This window comes from Rousettus aegyptiacus, unplaced genomic scaffold, assembly GCF_014176215.1.
Source record: "Rousettus aegyptiacus isolate mRouAeg1 unplaced genomic scaffold, mRouAeg1.p scaffold_m13_p_1, whole genome shotgun sequence".
In the NCBI taxonomy this organism is placed as follows: domain Eukaryota; kingdom Metazoa; phylum Chordata; class Mammalia; order Chiroptera; family Pteropodidae; genus Rousettus; species Rousettus aegyptiacus.
In genome coordinates this window covers 44373335-44395288 of record NW_023416284.1, presented here as the reverse complement: position 1 = coordinate 44395288, position 21954 = coordinate 44373335, and the positions used below count along the sequence as shown (strand labels likewise).

At 38.3% G+C, this 21954-nt stretch overlaps 1 protein-coding gene and 1 pseudogene across 2 annotated transcripts; both read right to left on the bottom strand.

Moving 5' to 3' along the window:
• Window positions 1–6858: 6858 nt before the first annotated feature.
• Window positions 6859–21426, bottom strand: LEPROT. 2 transcript variants are annotated; one of them, XM_016159148.2, is made up of 4 exons: window positions 21317–21426; window positions 17425–17500; window positions 13416–13602; window positions 6859–10920 (listed from the first exon to the last, which is right to left on the bottom strand). In XM_016159148.2, exons 1-4 carry the CDS (start codon window positions 21330–21332, stop codon window positions 10804–10806), a joined length of 396 nt encoding a protein of 131 aa, XP_016014634.1. In that variant the 5' UTR covers window positions 21333–21426; the 3' UTR covers window positions 6859–10803. The 2 variants fall into 2 exon arrangements, with proteins under 2 accessions (XP_016014634.1, XP_016014633.1); XM_016159147.2 differs by lacking the exon at window positions 21317–21426 and adding an exon at window positions 21181–21267.
• LOC118606574 lies at window positions 16709–16827 on the bottom strand (annotated as a pseudogene).
• Window positions 21427–21954: the final 528 nt, after the last annotated feature.

The window sequence follows — 21954 nt, the reverse complement described above, 5'->3', positions numbered from 1 at the left end:
CTGAACCTCTTCAAGTCTCGTTTGTTTCAGCAGAAGGGGTGAGATAGCGAGGTAGGTGAGGGAAGGAGATAGTTCAGAAACATGCAGATTCTTGGGTGTTACCACCTCCTTGTGGCAATTCTGGGAGATGACTGTTCAAACCTCTTCAAGTCTCAGCCCACATATAGTAGCATCCTCTCGTTACGAATATTTGAGGAATTTGGGATGCCTTATATATCCTCCACTCACCTTTTTGTCCATTGTACTCTGAATTATCTTTACCCTGTGACTCACACCACAGCTCTCCTCCTTTCCCTTAGCCCACATTAAATTAACTTCAACATGCAATCTCCTTTTCTTCATCCCTCCTCCCCCTCCCTCCCACCTCCCTGGATATACCAGAACTCCAGAGTCATTAACACTGTATTAAAGGCATGAATGAGAGTCTGGACAAGGGAGGGAGAGGCAGTGGGGAAGCTGGGAGGATTTCACCCCTATCTAGCAAACAACTGAAATATTAGATATCCCTGTTTTCGAGTCCTTGGGCTGTCATCCTCAAAGGAATATTTCATTGGCACTGCTTAGTCTCAGGCTTCAGCCCTTCTAGGCAGGATTTCTCTCTCTCCTTCCCCTGGACTCGTCTTCCTCTGGTGTACCCCTCTACTCCAACCACACACATATCCTCCTCATTCTGAAGCAAACCCAAAATTTTCTTGCTTTATTATGCAAAACATTTCAAACCCCTTCCCCTGTCCTGGGGCCCAGCTCTTACTGTTCAAATGGCTCCTCTGAGTTTATATAAACAACAACAACAAACATTTTCTCCTCAGAAGAATTGTGCTGCCAACCATTAAATTGCTTGTTAAATAAATTAAATAAATGTAGTCCAAGGGCTAAAACTTAGAAGTCACTTCCCTTTTATTGATAGTTTATATTTACTGTCAGTATGAGCCCTGAGAGTAAGTATGCCTAAATTACATTAAAGTCGTCTCCCAGAATTGCCACAAGGAGGTGGTAACACCCAAGAATCTGCACGTTTTTGGACTATCTCCTTCCCTCACCTACCTCGCTATCGCACCCCTTCTGCTAAAACAAATGTTAACACCCTCAGTCTTCATGCCTCAGGGACAGACAAACCAAGTGGAACTGCTGGGGATGTGGCACATCAAATATAACACTATTAGGACATAGTTTGGGTTATTTTGGTTTTACACAGCATTCTTTGCCAACTTCATTGAAAACATGTTTTCATGAGAACTCATCTCATTCCACCTACTGCCAGCTAAATTTATCTCCACAGAGTTTAACAACATGGAATGATTAATTAGGGACCAAGCCATTTCCTGAGTACTTTGGACATAACTGATTCTGTGTCTGTGATTCACCCTCAGACTGTCCCTGAACAAAATGCATTTGTTTATGTTTTCTGTGCTTTGTTGGTCTCTTTTTTCCTTCTTTCAAAGACAAACAGTTAATTTGGAAAAGCAAAGTGGTTTTTCCCTCTTTTTATAAAACAGTTTTAATTAAAACACAATTAAATGAATCCCATTAAGAGCTAAGTCATATCACTACTGCTCAAATCCCTCTAATGCCTTGTATAACTAAAAGTCAAAGTCATTACAATAAGGCCCATAGTACACATTCTCTCTCTCCACTTTCCCCCCGACCCCCGAGTGCTCCTTGCTAGCCACCAGGCATGCTTCAGCTTAGGATCATCCCACCTGCTCAGTCCTCTTCTTGGATCCTCTACTCCCCACTACCACCCCCATAATTTCATGAGTCTTCCTTCACTTCCTTCAAATGTCACCTTCTAAGTAAGCCTCTCCTAGCTACTGTATCTTAAGTGGAAACCACTATCACCTCCCCGCACCCGCACCCACATTCACACACATTATCTCTATCCCTTCATTTTTTGTTTTGTCTTGGTTTTGCCTTACCATTTCCACTAATGTACCATACATTTTATTTATTTATGTAGCTTATTCTTTGCTCCTCTACAAAAAAGTAAGCTGTATTAGGGCAAGGGTTTTTGTCTATTTCATTCACTGCTGTATCACCAGGTCCTAGAATATCTGGCACATAGTAAGTGCTCAACAAAAATTTACTGAAAAAAATGAATAAACAACAACAAAAAACATCAGAAATGTACCCTAAAAATAAGTCCCATCATCATGCTTGTTCCTTCTCATTGTTCAAATCTCTGCTCAACAATAATCTATATCTACTCTATTTAAGTAGCAGCCCTTTCTATAAGTCATTCTCTATGCCTTTATCCTGATTTTTTTCCTCATAGCATTCTCCACTGTCAAATTTTATTACTCATTTTTTTCTTTACTTTAAAAAAGTATTTGTCTTGTCCATTTGAAGGTAAGCTCCATGAGGACAAAGAATGTGTCCTGTTCATTGCTATGTCTCTTCTGCTTAGAATGGTTTTTTAATAAAAAATCATTTGACCACATATGCGTGGATCTATTTCTGAATCCTTGATGCTATTCCATTGATCTATATGAATGTCCTTTCTCCAATATCACATTGTCTGAACTAATGTACAATCTTATAATAAGCCTAGAAATCAGGTAGTATTTTAATTTCTTCCAAAAATCTTTCTGGGATTTTGATTAGGATTATATTGAATCTATAGATCAGTTTGGGGAGAACTGACTTCTTAACAATATTTAATTAAGTCTGTTCAGGGATGTATATCTGACTATCCCATAAGCAATTTTGACTTTGCCTTATTCCCTGGCAGCACTCTGAGAAGGTGGCAAGACCAGAAAGGGAAAGGAGCCTTACAGTTTTAAGCCTCATCAGATACCTTTGTACCAATGGTGGCCTCAAAGGTGCAGAACCAGTGGTCCTAAAGAGATCGTGTAATCAGAGGCCATGAGTATCTGAGCAGTGACTCATGATAGGCAAGAATCAACAATGGGGGAGGCAAACACTCACTCATTGGCTTAAGGTCTGAGTTCTCGCAGACGTTAGGTCTCAACTCCAAGAAAACTGGAGCTGAATTTCCCATCAGTCCAATGAGGTAGGAGGCACAGAGTAGAAGTTGGTATAAGGAAAATAAGTAAATTAGATCATTAATCTTAGTTCTCCAAAGAACTAATAGGCTATAGATGAGATTAGAGGTAAGGATAGAGATAGAAATTAAGATAGATATGAAAAGAGATTTATTGTAAGGATTTGGCTCATGTGAATATTGAGGCTGAGAAGTTCCAAAACTTGGCAGTTAGCAAACTAGAAATATCAAAGAGCCAAAAGTCTGAGAACTGGAAATACAGAAAAGCCAATAGTCTGAGAACCAGGAGGGCTGACAGTATAAGTTCCAGTCCAAGTCAAATTCTGAAGGCAGGAGAAGTCCAATATCCCAGCTTGTAAGGAAAGAAAGAAGAGAGAGAGAATTTTCCCTTACCCACCCCATTCTGTTCTATTCATCCACCAACAAATTACATGAGGCCACTCACGTTGGGGAGGACAAACTACTTTACTCAGTCTACCAATGTGAATGTTAATCATATACAGAACCACCCTGACAGACACACCCAGAATGATGTTTAACCAAGTATACTGATAGCCCATGGCCAGTCAGTCAGGTTGACACATCACATGAAATTGTTGTTGTACTGAAATTTCTGGACTACAGTTCATTCTTATGACACTAGAATCACTTTTTTCTGACTGTTTAGAAAGACATACAGTCAGAGGCTAAAGTTAATAGAAAAGTAGAGAGGGGAAAAAAAGAAATTGTAAAAGAAGCTTTTCACAATTTATCAAGAATAAACTCAAACATCCCATTTTTAAAAGTGCTGAATGAAGGTAAAGGAACATGCATTTTAAAATATTAAGATAGCACAACAAAGCACATAAATATTCTGGTCCACCTGTGAGTTAATGTTAATTCAGTTATCAGTTCACTCTTTATCTTCATGTTGGTTAGAGGTGTGTCACACCCAAGCAAGCTGCAAAGGAAGAACTTGAGAATTTCCCACTGTGTCAAAAGAGGTAAATTTGCAAATCAGTTAAAGACATCTTTAATAAGACACCATAGAGTCTTAAATTGCCAAGGACTAAAAAGCAGAGATGAAAATATAGATCACAATCTAATCTCTTTAAAGAAAATAAACCTATTCTTCACTAAAGCTATTTAATCTTACTACACTAACCCTTCTCTAAGTAACTCATATCAATTTAATTGCCATTTCCTATTCAGTTCCTACTATGTGCTAGCTGTATTTGACCTGATTAAAATATTTCTCTCTCCAAAAAACAAAATCCAAACCAAAATCAATTTCACCTGACAAAACATGTGAAATGAAACACTTCTATTGCTAATGCTGCTCAGAAATACATGAGATTCAACAGTTCTCTAAAAGCTTTTGAGCACCTGGATAATCACTTGGGTCCTTTCAAAAACAATGGGTTTTATAATCTGACTGATTTGGTTTCGAGTAAAAGCCTATAAGAACTGACTGTTGTGAGCAGTTTACAACCTGCATAAGAATAATTGCAGAGAACATATTTAGAAAAAGAGAAAACAAAAATTTCCTGACATGCCTAAATTAGTCAAGTTAACAGTCGCCAAAATTTAGGTACCAGTGGCTACTGCCTCACCCATCTATGATGGCCACTTTATTTACTCTCCAACTCAACCCTCTCTTCTTCATCAATGACCATAACCTGGCCAGAGTCCCAACTAGCACATGTGGATGGATAAATAAATAAATAAATAAATAAATAAAAGGCCACATACTAAACCCAACTGGCTCAGGGAAGGCCAGCCCCACAAACTCAGAGATCGAAAGTAACCACATTGGACGATCCAAACATAAAAATCCCTAACTAAAAGCACATCATGGCCAGTAGTCACATCCCGGGCCTGTAGCTTTCTTGACAAAGGTCTGTCTTTACCTTAGGTAAGCCTGTTTATTGTCTCTTTGCATGTAAGATAACCTACCCTTGGTATGTCAGAGTAATCTCTATTTTCCAGACCGCTCAGGGCACAGCCCACCGCATCAGAGCAAGAGACCACAGAACCCCTCATGGTTACCTTGTCTCCCACATACCATCTCTATGTGTTGTAAATATTAGTTATTAACTCTCCTGTACGCACCAATGTAAAAGTAGTGTGTGTCCCGTTTTACTTTTTATCCATTCCCAGAGATTTCCTTGGTTTGCTTTCTCCTGCCCCCTTAATCTATCACCAATGAACCCTCCTATGTCTCCTCCTTTGATTCTAATGTATAAAGTAAGCTGCAAAACTGCCATTCTTTGGAGCATTTTCTTAATCCATTGAGATTTTGCTTCCCGGCAATTGTGTCGTCAGTTTGGCTCAAATAAACTCATTAAAATTCTCTACAGGTTTGGACGATTCTTACGTCGACACACATAACTTCACTTCCTAGATTAAGAGCTGTTTCACTTACAGTTTTTTATTTCTCAAACTATAAAATGCCAGCGCTAGTTGGGATACTTTTTAATGAAAAAAAAAAAAAGTGAAATCAGCGCAGGCTATTCTACCAAATTTAAAAACAAAAAAGGCATACATTTTAAAAAATGTGGTACCAGTTTAGGAATATATACATTTTTTTTTAAATCCTTAAATAAACTAGGTGGATATAAATTTTTACTACATGTTACAGGTGGTCTTTGAAATCATATCAATTATTTAATTAATTTACTAACTTGTTAAGATGCCAGGCTAAAGATATCGGGACAAATACTCTTGCCTGATACCATCTACCAAAGTTAATTCTAGATGAATTAAAGATAAATGCATTTTTCCTCTCTTGGAACAGGAAAGATCTTTCTAAGAATATATGCAAATTCAAATTGGGGGAGCAGGATTAACATACCGGGCTGCAGAAAACTTAGAAAATTTTGTAGGTAGAAATATTACATAAAGTTAAAAATCACAGGACTACCTCAACCTAGTCTGTTTTCTAATAAAAATAGATAATTGCAAAATACAAGAAACAAAGCTCAGGATATTAGTATATATGAAAAACTCTTTCAAATCAATAAAGAAGATAAATGCCCTCAAAGAAATGTAGACAATTCAAGAGAGAAAAAAAAGCATGACAAAAAATTCAATATTATCAGTTTTTAAATATAGGTTCAATTTAAAATAACAATGAGGGTTTTTTTTTTTCTGATTTAGCAATTACTTTCAAATATGAAAACACATATTTTGGTAGGGAAAGAGCATTCTCAAGAACTTCTGAGCAAGAAAATGATTTAGCAACATGAAAAATGTGTATACTCTTCAATCTATCTTTGCTCTTCTAGAAAAGCATGTTAAAGAATTAAGGATGTTCACAAATATTTCCACTTCCCTCAGGAACCACACAGCTCTCTGTCTCACTTCTTTTGGAACTCAGATGGCTTCTTTACATGGCCGCCCTATGTAAAGTTGCAAGGCCTAATATACTGTTTATCCCCTTCCCTACTATATTTCCCCCCATGCCACCTATCATATTATTTTTTTACTTCATTTGTCAATTATAATTAACATAAATTATATTTCATTTTTATTTTTCTTCTCCCCCTGAAATATAAGTTATATACGGCAAGTGATGTTGTCTGTTTTGATCACTGTAATGGCCAGGGACAATCTTAGGTTTTGTGGGGCCTGATGCACCATTCTGGAGTCTTCTTTTTAAAAAGTGTTTTAAAATAAATTTAAAATTTTCAAATTTAAAAAATCTAAGAAATAAGATATTACAAAATCTAGAAAAGTGACAATGCAGGTAAATTAAAACCCTCTCACAATCTGAATTATTTTGTTATTGGCTGGATACCTGAAAATATTGTCCCACAAAGCCCAGAATAATGGATATACTTTTTTTGACCTTCAGACAGAGTTTCTTCTTTCATTCATTATGTTTTGCACATTTATTGATATATAAACCAACATACCATAAAATTCACATTTAAAGCATATAATAGTTTTTAGTACAGCTCCAGAGTTCCACAGACATCACCACAATCAATTTAGAACAATTTCATCACTCATAAGTTTGTACCACACTTACCAGGCAATTAGGTATTTCAGTTGTTTCTACTTTTCTTTTTGTTGTTTGAATTTTTTTGTGGTTTTGAGATGAAGTTCACATAATACACAATTCCTCCTTTTAAGTGTACAGTCCAATCAATGCCTTTTAATATATTTAAAGAGCTGTGCAACCATCACCACTAATTCCAGAAACCCTGTACCCATTAGCGGTTGTTCCTTATTTCCCTTTCCCTCAACCCCTGGAAATCATATATATACATTCTCTTTCTATGGATGTGTTTATTCTGGACATTTCAGATAAATGGAATTATACAATATATGGGGGGGGGGGTTCACTTAATACAATGTTTTCAAAGTTCATCCTATTGTAACATGTATTAGTACTTCATCTCTTTCATTCATCATTTGATGGACTTCGAATTGTTTCTACTTTTTTGGCCATTATGAATAATGCTGCTATGAACATTCATTTACAGGTTTTTTTTTTTTTTTGATGTATGTTTTCATTTTTCTTGGGTATATGCCTAGAAATGAAATTTGTGGGTCAATATGGTAACTCAGTGTTCAAGATTTTCAAAGAACTACCATTTTACATTCCCACCAGCAATTTATGAGGGTCTGAATTATCCCATTTCCTTGGCAACATTTGTTATTGTCTGTCTTTTCTATTCTAGCCACCCCTGAGAGCATAAGGAATGTTATCAATTTAATAAAACATTTCATCTACTCTCTAGAATAGTCTTCATTGAGAAGACAGTTCAGATGTAAAGATTTCTTGAGACAGTAAGAAAAAAGTGTAGGTTCACAAGTGGAGGAAAAGAAACAAATACGATAAGTAGAACCAGCTGAAAACTCAACCTGAGGAAGGTATATGACATGGTTACCCCATTACAAGAAATTATGATCTTCTATAAACTGCTGGAATGCTTTTTCCACTTTGCTTTGGAACACTGCCATTTTCTGTGAAAGTCTTCGGGTTCCAAGTCACGTCCTTGGAAAAATGCAGCTGCAGCACCGTGTGGTAATTGCACAATGCAGGTATTGGTGAGTTTCAGATGTGGGGAAGATGATCCCAAGTCATTCATTCTTTCTGAGAAGTTTGATCAGATCGCTTTCTTCTTATCACCACATGATATCAGCTCTACTAAGAAAACTGATTGGTAGGAGCAGAAAGGTGGGTGATTTTGGAATATGAAGAACCTCAGGAGGTGGGGCAGACAAGGAGAGCCCCGGAGTCAGGAGAGGAAGCTAGCAAAACTCACAGGAATGTACTTGGACCCCAAGGCCATTAGGGGATGGAAAGGACTGCAAAAACTGAAGTAAGAAAGACTATGTTCTTTGGGAAAGAAGTGGAATTTTACTCTTCCTCCTCCACTGTTCACCCTACCCTGTTTCCAAGACCCAAATCTCAGGCAGGCACCTTGACTACTACAGGTCGGCAAGATTCGGGTTTACTCCTCCTCAAAGGCTTGGCCTGGGAACTCAATCACCAATGCATAATATTGTTTCTGTGAGAAAAGTGTTTCAAAGTCTACCTGTAAGCCAGTTGTTTGGAAAATGATAGAGAATTCCTTCATAGGATTATTTACTTGTAGGCAATTCTTTATGTGTAATCACAGTTTCAGAATGTAGTCAATGTGCTTTGAATCTCCAAAATATAGTTTACGGTGTATAGAAAAAAAATAAAACTTTTATAAGAAAAAAAAAAATGCCCAACATTTGTCACCAAGATGAAACTTTTATATTGTACATTCATATATATATATAGCAATACTCCCTACTGACATATATCATTTAAATGAAATGTGGTCACTTCAGAACAATTGTCTCTGTTTTCAGATACATAGCAAATCCAATAATCTACTATTTCAACAAACCACTCCATTATTAGGGAATAGATACCAATATTCCATACGCAAGTATTTTATATCAATCATTTTGGAAATACGATCAAGAGGCAATGTTTTAAGACTACATGTTAAGGCTACTTTGGTTATTTGAAATGTATATAAGCAACGAAGATATTTTTGCAAAAGATAATATAAATTAAACACTATTTCCATTTTAAGAAAAGAAAAACTATTACAAGCCATCTAGACATTCAACATAGAATCTTAAAACTTATTGCTAGTATTCCACTGCAGGACAGAATATTGCTCAAAACTGCCCATTTCAGAAACTGCTAATATCTTTTAAGTAAGGCTATATCAGAATAAAGACTTCTAAAATTAAACTTTTCTTTTATGTTAAAAGTGAAGTTTATTACAATACAATAAGTGCAAGTGTTATTAAAAATTCTGGTTAAAATTATAAAGTGTCTATAATTTTTCTAATATAAATATTGGAAATAACAACTTTAATAATCCTATATGTACACAGAACATTGAAAACAAAAAATCATGCACGAGGTCAAAATATTACTTTGCATATTGTCCTTTTAAGTATTACTTTTATCTTCTTCGGGGCCCAGCATCATTCCAGGGGGTGTGCTAATTATTAAGATTACAAACTTCAAGGGTTCTGTGTTTTGACTGTATGTCAGTTATCACACATTAACAATGCTGTAAAATCATTGCTTATACTCTGATTAAGTGGTTCCATTTCCCATATCTCGCTTTCTTAATAGGTCTTAGACATAAAGTTAAGCTAGAAAAACTGTGATTACAGGATCCAGCATGACATGAACTCCTAATGATTCATTTAAAAGTGGCATAAAGTTCTATAGGTATGTGTATGTGTATAAAGTCCTACAGGAAAGACAGTAAGTACATCCACATGTAAATGAAATGAAGCAGCTCCCCCTCTGCTTGCTTACTTGGTTCCGTGTCTCTATAGAAAGAAGACACCAGAGTCAGGAAGAAGTAAGGGCAAATCAGAACTGCTGGGAGTGTGTGTACTGGTGGAGGGGGAAGAGGTGGGACAGCATAGGGAAGGAGCAGATGGAAGTGTCAGATTATAAAGGAAAATTAAACAAAATTACCTATTCTTCCCCATCCTGCTAAAGCAGGGACTGTTTCCAGCCCGGCCTTCCCCTCCTGCATCCCAGTGGGGTTATTCTGTTCACCCAGCACTGTGAAAATGGTCACTGCCCTTCAGACAGTGTGAAGGCATAGCTGCTCTCTACTGAGACAACCTACACATTACAGGTTTGGACAATTCACAAATAACGAAAGAGAGTCTGAACTAGGCCTCGACATGAGGGGAGGTAAAACAATTTTTACAAATGAGTAACTAACACTCAGGTTAAAGTGGTTCAGCCAAGGGGAGGAAAAGGAAGCTACATATAATGCTTATTCTTCTATGACAGTGCTTCTCATATGATTCACTTGGGATCTCATCAAAGTGGGTCTGAGGTGGGGTCTCAGATTCTGCATTTATAAGCTCCTAGGAGATGATGATGCTCTTGGTCTATGAACCACACTTTGAGAAGCGAGGGTCTATCGCACAAAGAGGGAGCCACCTCTGTGTCTCCTGGACACAAGTGTATCTTGTGAGTCCTGAGCATAACTAAGACCTGCTCCTACCCAGGCACATCCCCAGGCAAAGGTGTAGATGCACTGCATACATGAACAGCTGTATTTTCAGAGAGCACCATGAACAGCCAAAAAAACATAATTCAACTTGAGTAAATGGAGTGGTCTATTTGGGAATAAAATTAATCTCTTTCTCATACAGTCTTCCTTTAAGTGAACATGATATAAAGGTATAAAAAAAACCCAGCATATTGAACTTCATAGTAAAAGGCCACATGTGCACACACATATAGTATGAATTTTAAGAAATTAAATGCATTTTATAAGAATAAAATGCTACCACTGTTCCCAGCTAAAATCATCTCCTCTTCCAAATACAAGGAAAAAACCTTGAATTGTAAGGAAAATGACTGCATTGCCTGCCAGCACAAGCCCACAGGCTCCCCATTTGATCTGAAACACAAGCAAAAAAGATTAAATCCTTACTTTCTTCATATTGTACTCTTCACAAATCTAGTATTTTCTGCATTAGAAATATCCAATGAAAATTACATAAAACTGCTAAAAGGCTTAATTTAACACATGGAAGATAGTGAACTAGCTATTCAGTAATTAGTCTAATTACTTTGTGATGCTTGTTAATTAAGTCTAGAATCATCCTTAACATTTTTCGCATTAGACATATCTCTCTTCTGTTTTCAGTAGACAATGATTGCCTTAAGTAAAATACATGTAGCAGATTATAAAGGGTCCAATTATGACATTGGGCACTGAAAATTCTGTACATATTGCCTTCTCTCATGAAAATAGTAATTGGAGAGGTACGGATTGGTTTGTTTTTTTTTTTCCTAGGCAAAAAAAAAAAAAAAAAAAAAAAGACCTTGAAAAATAATCTGCATGCAAATGAAAACAGCTTTCCAGCGTGGCAGACGATTCTTTCTACAGAGGCACAGATGGGGATGAGGGTACCCTCTAGTGGACATTTTTTGTTTTAATTTAACCAATAGAAAATATCAAAAAAAAGTCGTCATAAAATGTGATGCAGTATTGAAAGGTAAAAATAGAAATCTTTAGAGCAGAACTTAAGAAGTACTTAGTCTGAAGCATAAGAAGAATAAGGTCATGACAGTCTTGCATTTGAAAACCATCAATGCTTTTTCGTTATCCAGACTGAGTTCATACCAGCCCAGCATTCAGGACCCTTCTCAATTGGGCTTCGTGAACCTTTCTAACCTCAATCTCATCCACTTCTTTTTTGCTCCACCATATAGGACTGCTGCTCTTTATTCCACACATTGCACTTTCACACTTGGGTGCCGTTCCATTTAACAGCCTTCTCTACTTTAATCAAAACCCTATTTATCAAAAGTGACATCGAATGCCAGTTGGAATTTCTCTTGGTGTTTCAAAGGCAGTCTGATCATGTTTTAATTATCACACGTAGCACCTTTATTGTATGCTTACCCATCGGGCTAGTTTCTGTGCTGTTGGAGAACAGAGACAGTATCTTTCTCTCATTTCTGGCATCTTACAAATAACAGATGTTCTAAAGATACTTAACAATGAATATGTAAGATTTGTGCATATCTGATATTCAATGCCCCAAGTAAATGTTTCATTAAATTAAAACAGTATGTAATTGGGAAGAACAAAAATATAGTATGAAAGACAGTGAACATCAAAGAATGGAATAAATTATACCCACAATGTGTTTGGAGACAAAAAGAAATTCTAATATTGGATACGAAGATGTCATCTTATTCACTGTATCTTTTTGTAGCTATACAGTTGCCTCACAGCATATGTATGCCTATTGTGAAATATGTATTTGGTCTTCCTGCCTTTCTAGCACAGAGCTCCTAAAACACTTGGAATTTCCTAAGCGATAAAAATGATAAAAGTGATTCTTGTTAAGTTAATGAGCTGACTTTTGGAAAGCACCTAAGAATGGGGGTTGATTACCAGAGAAGCCAACCACGTGGATTAGAGGGTTAGAAGTTTCAGTCGCAACTCCCTGATATTTGGGGAAGGAGGAGGGGCTGAAGCCTGAATTAATCGCCAGTGGACAATGATTTGATCGATTACGGCTATGTAATGGAGCCTCCCTAAAAACCCAAAAGGCCGGGATTTGGAGAGCTTCTGGGTTGGCAATCTGGTGATCTGAAGAGAGAGGTGCACTTGGAGAGGATTTAGAAGCTCCATACCCTTTCCCTATATCTTGCCTTGTATGTATCGCTTCCATCTTGCTGTTCCTGAGTTATATTCTTTTATAATAAACTGGTAATCTAGTGAGTATACCAGTTTCCTGAGTTCTATGAACAAATCGACCAGATCCAGGAGGGGGTCCTGGGAAGTTCTGATCCGTAGATAGTCAGTTAGAAGCACAGGGAATAACTGGGACTTTTGACTGGCATTTGAAATGAAGGGCAGTCTTGTGGGACTAAGCCTTTAACTTGTGGGATCTGATGCTATCCCTGGGTAGATAGTGTCAGAATTGAGTTGAATAGTAGGACACCCAGCTGGTGTTGGAGATTGCTCATTGGTGGTATGGGGGGAAACTCCCCCCACACACACACATTGGAATTGGGTGATCAGGACCTATTTAGATGTTCATTTTGGAACTAGCAAAGTATTGCTATTACAGTTTCCTTGGATCGCCCTATGATAAGAGGCAAGAATTTAAGAACAATTGAAAAAAATGTAGCTTAAAGAAGAAAAAACAAGAAATCATTTGTTCTGGCTAAAAGTTGTAGGAGAAACAAAGAAAGCATTCTGAAAACATGGCCAAGATATTGATAGGTAGATCTAAAATGCGGATTAAAGAAACTAGAAATATCTCTACTTTGAGTATGAAATCTAAGCAACGAAAATTAAATTGTGGTTCTAGACACAGGCCTTTTAAGTAAACTCAGTAACAACTGGGCCAAACAATAGAGAACAAAACTTACCACAGCCACACGAGCAAGAATAACAGGAAATCCAAAGGCAGAAACAACAATTCCAGTAGTGAAAAAATATGCCAGTTCCCGACAGGCACTGCTTGTTGCGTCAGAGTCATACGTTGCTCTTTTGGCAATGAAATGGGGAATGGGAGAGATGGCGTGAAATATCAGGACGAACAAGGGCCAGTAAACACTGCCGGTTGATCGCAGAAGAAATGCAGAAAGAAAAGTGACAGTTAAGACATTCTATTGTTTCACGGTTAATATTATTTTTAAAATCTAGTTTAAAAAATTATTCATTCGATCATCAACATTAGCACATAAAATGATTTCTACCAGGAACAGATAAAAAGTAATGAAAATTAAAAATTACCAGTCCATTAATATGTAGATAGCTGATACTGTGTTAAGATACAACTATACAATATATAATCTAGAATCTTTATTTTCTGTTATTACTAAGCTGTAATTTCTTTAATGACAGAAGCTCAACTTACACATCTTTGCTTTCCCCACGGAACATAGTATAGTGCCTTGGGCATGCATATTCAACAAAGATATATGAGTGCCTGCATGTTGGAAATCTTTCAATGGCTTAGAACAAAACCCAGTTTCCTTGCCCTTACCTACAAAGTCTGAAATGATCTGGTCAACTAGTTTTTCATTTGGTGCCATCTTCCCTGTATTTGCTTAATCTGTAGCCACATCAGCCTTCTTTCAGTTCCTTAAAAACTCAGCCCATCCCTGCCGTAGGGCCTTTGCACTAGCCATGCCCTCTGCTTGGAATGCTCCTCCCCCAACCTTCACATTGGCTGGCTCCTTCTCATCATGCAATCTAAACGGAGAAGTCTCCTCCTAAGAGTTTATCCTGACCATCTGCATTAAGTACCTCAAGTCACCGTTGAGCACATCATCCTCTTAACTTTCTGCACAGCACACATTCCTATCTGATATATTCTTGTTTATGAGAACAGGGATCTGATTTGTCTTAATCACTATTGATCTCCAGGGCCTAGAATGAGGTGCTTCATTAATATTTATTGAATGAACAAAATAATAAATAGATTTTAAGTTTGGAAGATATGAAAATAAATGTGCTTATTTTAAAATTTAAGATACACTAAAAAAATTAGACACACTCTAATTTTTATTATGAGATTACAATAATTCTGCAATGCAAAAAAAAAAAAGCTTTCTTCTCAAATTTCAATGTTTTGTATTTATTAAAAATTGCCATCTGCTTTCCATTTCCTACATTTCTTCTACAAACACTTCAAAAATATTTTTCTCCATAAGCTAGACATTTATTATGTTTCCCTGAGGGGGGAAAGGGCATAGTCTCTAATCATTTATATACACACATCATAATAATACATTATCACCACAACGCCTTGATTAACTCAGATCCATCCAGATAGCGAGCACCTTTGAGCAGTAGTTGGAGTGAAGCCACACTGTAATGAAAGCTTTTCATTTTGGCTACAGATCTAGGAAGGTGGGATGGTTAACCAAAAAGCAAAAAAGAAAAATGCCCTTTATCAAGAGACTCAGGATACAAACACTGAGTTTGGACTCCTAATTGCAAACTAGAGAAATTACATTGTATTTCAAGAATCACAAGAAAACAATATTGCTGGAAGGGACTTTTAGAGATTCTCTAGTTCAAAGCCTTCATTGTACCAGTGCGAAAACAGATACAGATTGGAAAAGAGGTCTGGAATAGACCCGGCTGTTACCTGACATACCCACAACCAAGAGCTCTTAATTCTTCTCAGAAATATAGAAAATAACTCAAATGCTTTTTAAGTTCACATGATCTAAGATTAATTCCTAGTAAATAAAAGCTAGTTTAAGTTTGTTGGTTTAAGTAGAACAGATCTGTCTTTTGAGTTGATATTAAATATAATATTTTACACCCAGAGTTTTACAAAAATAAGTCCATGTTAATAATTAACTTTGATGTCTATGAAATGTTTCTAGAACTTACAAAATGTCTTCATGAATGTGACTTTTTAATTTTCATTAGAAATTGAGATTTTAAGGGTTACAATCTCAATATATGTAGGAATAACTTTGATGTTCCAGAAGGGCCCCTGGAACATCTCAAGATCTATACATTCTCCTTATAAATTTTAAACTAATAAAGCTTGTTTTTTTTTTATGTTAAATTTCTTGGGAAGCACTGTAAAATAAGTAATGAAAGACTTATACTCTGTTGTGTGGGGAAACAGTAATTGTAAATTAAATGAACAATCAGAGCTACGGGAAACCCAAGACGGCAGCATGGTTCTTCCAGGCTCCCTGGCAAACCCCATTCTTTCAGTATTTACATTCCTTCATGCACCCTAGTGCATTTAAGCTGGACTTCAATTAGATGAAGGAGCTTACGAGCTGAAAGGTGACATCTTACACTATTACCAAGGTTTGATAAAGTCACTTCAAAAAAATGGCAAATAGGTAACTGCTTCCTTTCACAGGGAGCAACCAAGAGATGAAGACTTTAAGAATCATTAACCACCATCTTGAGATTTTGTTTGTTGGAAAGGACATTAAATAAAATGCACTCTCCAACCTCACTGGAAGGGACCTTAACAGCCTCTAGGCCTCTAGCCATGAATGGCCATCTACTCTGTCTGTAACACCTGCCTCTATCCACAACAGACATCAAAAACTCATCTAGGATGAGAAGCCACTGACATCAGAGGTAGACAGCTATTCCAAGACACTGACAAGGCCTGTATACCTACAGATTGATGTTGACCTCAGAAACCAATTTGTTTTGAATGTCTTTGACTGCTAATGATATTAGTCATAATAATAGTTATACTTGTTTTCTGGGTTTTTCTATATAGTCCAACTTTATGATTACTGAAGATGTATAAGATAACTGTGAACACTCTTTTTATGCCTATATAAATGTTATACTAGATGCAAAATACAGAAAAATGAGACAAGATGACACGACTTGAACCATGATAGTTCACAGGATAGAAATGATCCACAGTGTTTTTCATAAGACCTGACTACATTCCATTTACTTGCTCTTCCTTTGAGGAAATTCAGCCTCAATTCATATCCCACAGTTATAGTCCTGTCCCATCTCCAATGGTCCACTATTTCAACAACTACCCTCCCTAAACCCCTTGTGCCCTTCACCCTTTATTCTTCATAATACTTCTACCTCTGATAGAACATATATTTTAAAACGTTTACTGTCTGTCTCCCCCACTAAAATATATAGACCGCAAGAGAGCAGGACCTTTCTTTTCCAATGTGTTTTTGTTTTGTTTTGTTTTTAACACCTACAGCACCTGGTATTTCTAGGTGGTCTCCCATCCAAATACTAACCAGGCCTGACCCTGCTTAGCTTCTGGGATCAGATGAGATCAGGCACGCTCAGGGTGGCATGGCCATAGAGGACCTTTTTTTTCTTATTTCATAATCCCCAGTTTCATTAACAGTAGCTGGCACACAGTAAGCACTTGACCAGTTGTTGAATAAAGAAATCTGTTGAATGCTCCCTCTACCTGAAATGCCCACCTCTGACTCATCAGCCTGATAAACTCTTATTTATCCACCAAGTCTTGGCTTAAAGACAACTTCAATGTAGTTCTCCCCAACTCTCCTGGGGCAACTCCAATGCACTTTCTCCAAGTTCCCACTGTACTTTGCACACATCTCCACTACAGCTGTCCTTTTACTAACTGAACTGTTTATCTCTCACTTGTCTAGAACTGTAAGTTTCTTGAGGACAGCACTATGTCTCTTCATGTTTGTATCCCCAGCTGATCCAGAGTAGGTGTTCAATAAATGTTTATTAAATGAATACATCAATTTTAAAAAGAGCTTTTCTCAGCACAAGTACAGCTGAATCATTAAGGCAGTGGGTTCATAATTTGGGCTTCACTAACTAATTGGTTAGAGATTGGTCTTAAATTTACCAATCTCTCTAACACCCATGACACACAATAGTGGCAAAGGCACAAAAAGAATAGTTTTTGAAAAAATAACTTACCCATAATCCTCTAAGGCACATCCCAGCATAAGAAAAGTCAGTCCAATAGCCCCGCTGAAGGATAATAACACGAGAGCTGTGAAAAATAAAACTAAGAGTTATAGGTTCCAGATCCATGGTTATCAGGGGCTGGGGGAGGAGAGGATGAATGGGGAGTGACTACTAATAGGTATGGAGTTTCCCTTGGAGGTAATGAAATGTTCTAGAGTTAGCTAGTAGTGATGGTTTCACACCTGTGAATATACTAAAAAACACAAGGAAAGACTTTAACACTGGAAAAAGTTAATTTTATAGTATGTGAATCTTATCCCAATAAAAAACTGCAATTAAAAAACAATAAAAGGTCCCCAATTTAAACAAATACAGCAATTTACTTATTTCATTAGTCGATGTTATATTTAACTAGCAAATTACTGCCTATGCTCACCACTTTTAAATTTCTAGGTAGAGAAAGGTCTAAAACATTTCCAGCACACAACATCTATCTAATGCATTTATTCCCTCTATATGTGTCACAAGATGCTAGCCAGTGTGTACAACTCCAGTGAGGAAAACTCATAACCACCTAAGGTAGGTCATTTCATTCTAACAGTTTCTAAATATTGAAAACGTTTTCCTTAAATTACATGCAAAACTGCTTCCCTGTAATATATACCTTCTGACCATTTTTGCCACCCCAAACCACAGTATTCGCAGATTGTCTTCAGGACCTCATAGAAAATGATTCTCGACTACTGAATAAAATATTTATTCCCAGCATCTGGAGGACATGAATCTCTGAGGAGACAGGTACATATCTGTCCTTACGCTGCTAAGTGAAAGACAGAATATCAGAGTTGTTTAAAAATTTGATCTCTGAGTCACCAACACGGGTTCAAACCTTCTCTGCCATGAACAGATTGTGTGACCTTAGGTTGAAGCTGACCTTCTTTAAATGTGATTTCTCACCTATAAAATGGGAATAATGGTGCCATTTTATTAGGGAGTTTATGGGAATTAAATGAGATAATTTATGTAAGGCGCTTGTCATAGGAGAGGCGTAAGAGAGGCTCAATAAGTAAATGTTGATTGATGAAGGTATCTGCTCATTTTAGCAATGTTCTTTGGGAAAGGTATATATCAGAAGCATAAGACTATACTATCTAAATTTCCTTCTGAAAAAAATCCAAAACACTCAAAATTAGTCATTGATTAACCTAATTAGCGTTTTGATTGCTTCCTTTTACATTAAGAGGAGAACTGGGGGGACCGTTTATAAAAAGATGCTAAGGTATTTTTTAAAACATCTGGAAGTTTGCAGATATTAGGGGTCAAGGAAGGACTGTCAATTTTAATTTGTTTTTCCATTTAGTATATGTCATTTAAAAAAAATTCAAAAGTCAGTCTTCATGAATTTTTTCATTACAGAGGGTCTCTTCCTAGTTGGCTTTGTGTCACGCCCGCCGCACCCCACATTTGAACTATTCCTTCCTCCATGACACCTTTCAAAGCTAGAAACTGTAGACCTCTTCCTTCTGGTCTGTGACACCAATCTCTCAAGGTTCACAACTGTACCTCACATTTATTCACTTCGTCTTTTTTTTCTTTTTCAAGAATTGCGTCCTCTACCATCTTTTAAAGCTGGAGTTGACCAGGCATCCAACTTTATCTTATTTTACTCTATACTCTTGCTGAAACACTGCATTCATTCCAAAGCTCCCTGGTACCACAAGGGCTCAGCCATGTCAATGTTACACCTACAACTCCAATCTGGACTTCACCTGAGCAGCCAACGAGGACATCAAACTCAACATATAAAAACTGAAATATGCCCACCCTCTCCTCCCAAACACATACTTCTTCCTTTTTAAGGTTCTATCTTGAAACACCACATACTCTTCTCAGCATCTGAATTAAACTCTGCCCCATCCTTTGCCAGATGAAGTTTTATTGATCTTTTTAGCTTCTTTTCAAGGATTGCCTTTTGTGTAGAAATTGCCTTCTTCCTTCCTGGAGCAAGGTTAAGTGATCTCATCTGTATTAGTTATATTAGTTAATACCAGGGCTGCTATTAACTAAGTATCACCAACTCTGTGGCTTAGAACAGAAATTTATTTTCTCACAGTTCTGGTGGCTCGATGTCTGAAATCAAGGTGTCAGTAGGGCCATACTCCCTCTAAAGCCCCTGAGGAAAAAAAATCCTTCCTCATTTCTTCCTAACTCCTGGTGGTTGCTAGCTGGCAATCTTTGATACTCCTTGGCTTACAGCTGCATTACTCTACTTTCTTCCTCTGTTTTCATATATTCTCCTTATATATCTCATGTTCATATTTCCTTTTACTTATAAGGACACTAGTCCTCATAGGATAGGGCACTTGCCAATCTAATATCATCTTAACTTGATTCCATCTGCAAAGGCCCTATTTCCAGATAAAGTCACATTGACAGGTAGTGGAGTGTTAGAACTTATCTACTTGGGGGACACAATTCAACCCACACCAGCCTGTGCTTTCACTGTATCTGAGTATACCTTAGACACTTAAATAGTAATTATTTCCAACTCTGTTACCCAACAGTATCTTCTCATTTACCTGTTTCAAATCTTAAACATACAGTAGTCTCTCAATAAAGGTTGAACTGAATTATCTACAAAATGTGTCCTTCCATTAGTCCATTTCCGCTTCACAGCCTATCTTCTGTTTTACTACATCACAATTTCTAACATATTTACACATAAACATTATTATTTGATAGTTTCTGGGCATAACTAAATACAGTGTGATACTGATATACTACTTTTCAGCTGTTTTCTGCATTGGTTTCAAATGGCTATATTACACACTGGTCACTGTCCAAGTAAATCATATTTAAAGTTGAATATAAAAGTCAGCCAGAAAAAAAAATGATGTGTCTGCTGCTAACAGCTCACACACTCAGATAAACTTCATAGTGAACACATGTATGTATGCAAATATCCTGCATACATCTTTATAGGTTAAATAGGGAGGGAAGATTTGGGGGTACAAATTTCAAAGAGGATAAGGAGCTCCAACATAGAAACAAGTTATGCTACTCTTTCCAAGAAAATTAGGAATCTAATGGTTTCCTCCCCAAAATAACTAAGTCTTCCAATTACCTCTCCCACTGCTACCATCCCCTCTCCTCTGCAAAGCATACAGATAAGGGAAGTGGTGTTCTTGGTACACTCCCTTTTTATCAACTGCACCATTCAAAAATACATGCTGCACAAACACCACGTTCTCGTCTGTCCATAGATGAAAGTACTAATAAAATTCCACCTAATCTACCCTCCACAGTTACGACAAATACATTTCTGGACGCCATCCGTTGACACCGCCTTAAGTGAAGTCTGCCCAACTGGAAAAATCATCAGGAACAAGAGGATTAAGGGCCCCAAAGCAGAGAACACTGAAGACAATGGCTCTTTTGGAAGGAAATGGGAAACTGCAAGCGGCAGGGGAAAAAAAGAGGCGTTAGGGTGGACATGTCAGGAAGTGGAAACCTCGTTAAAAACTTGGCAAAAGTAGGGGTGGGAGGAAGCTCGGAGGAATTGAGGAGGAGCCCAGGAGGTGATGCTCGGGTGGCTAGACCGGGTGTCCCAGGCAGGGACCCATCTCCGCGAGGGCTCCAGCCTGGAGTCGCCCGGAGTGCAAGGAGAGCGTGAAGGCCAGTGGCCTTGCAAAAAAATGGGGGGTTCTCAAGCACCCCTCCACCCGCACCCCAAGGGGAAAAGGGAGCGAGAGAGCGCATTCCCACCCGGAGAGGCGGGAAGCATGGCGAGTCTGGGGGAAGCTCTCTCCGCCTACGCACTGAAAGCGCAGCTCCGAGCTCAGCCCGGAGCGGAGGAGGCGACTCCACCGCAAGACCAGAGAGCCGGGGGCCGCAGATGTACCTTTAATGCCCGCCATGTCTCCCGAGCTGGAGCCGCAGCTGCTTCCGGCTTCCTACCACAGCCCTGCCCACCACCCCACCCCTACGGCTCTGCGGGACGCTGTGCCGCGGGTCGCGAGCCAGCCCCCACCACTTGGAGCCCCGCCCCTGCCGCTCCCGATCTTCCCCGGCCCGTGAGGTCCGCGCCTCAGTCCCGATCTTCCCCTGCCTACGCCACTCGGAGCCCCGCCCCCGTCGCCCCGCCCCGTCCCTGGAGCCCCGCCCCTGCTACCCACAGCCCCCCCCAGCTCGTCATTAACTCCGCCCCCATCTCGCGGAGATCCCCTCCTGCCTCCAGATCCAGTTTCCAGCCCGCCGCACCAACTCCCTTGCTCCCTGCAAACCCGACCTTTCGTCGTGAGCTCATCTTAGACGGCTGTTTTGTGCTTTCCTCAAGGAAATGGAGAGTTTTGTCTTGTTGGGGACAGTCTGGAAGAGAGTTTAAAATCCATCTAGTCCTAGATACTTCATTTGACTTTTATAGAGAGGCTCAGAAAGGGTAATACTTGCCAGATTGACGCAGCTCTCTTGAGGTTGGATTACTGGCCAGTACCCTCATTCTAACCTAGAACCACTCCAGGGTATTGCCCCTCATCTATT

Coding starts and splice junctions, on each gene's coding strand:
- LEPROT (XM_016159147.2), bottom strand. Junction 13,603..17,424: donor TGTGCCTTAGAGGATTATGG/GTAAGTTATTTT, acceptor ATCAACCGGCAG/TGTTTACTGGCCCTTGTTCG. Junction 10,921..13,415: donor TTCTTGCTCGTGTGGCTGTG/GTAAGTTTTGTT, acceptor CTTGTGTTTCAG/ATCAAATGGGGAGCCTGTGG.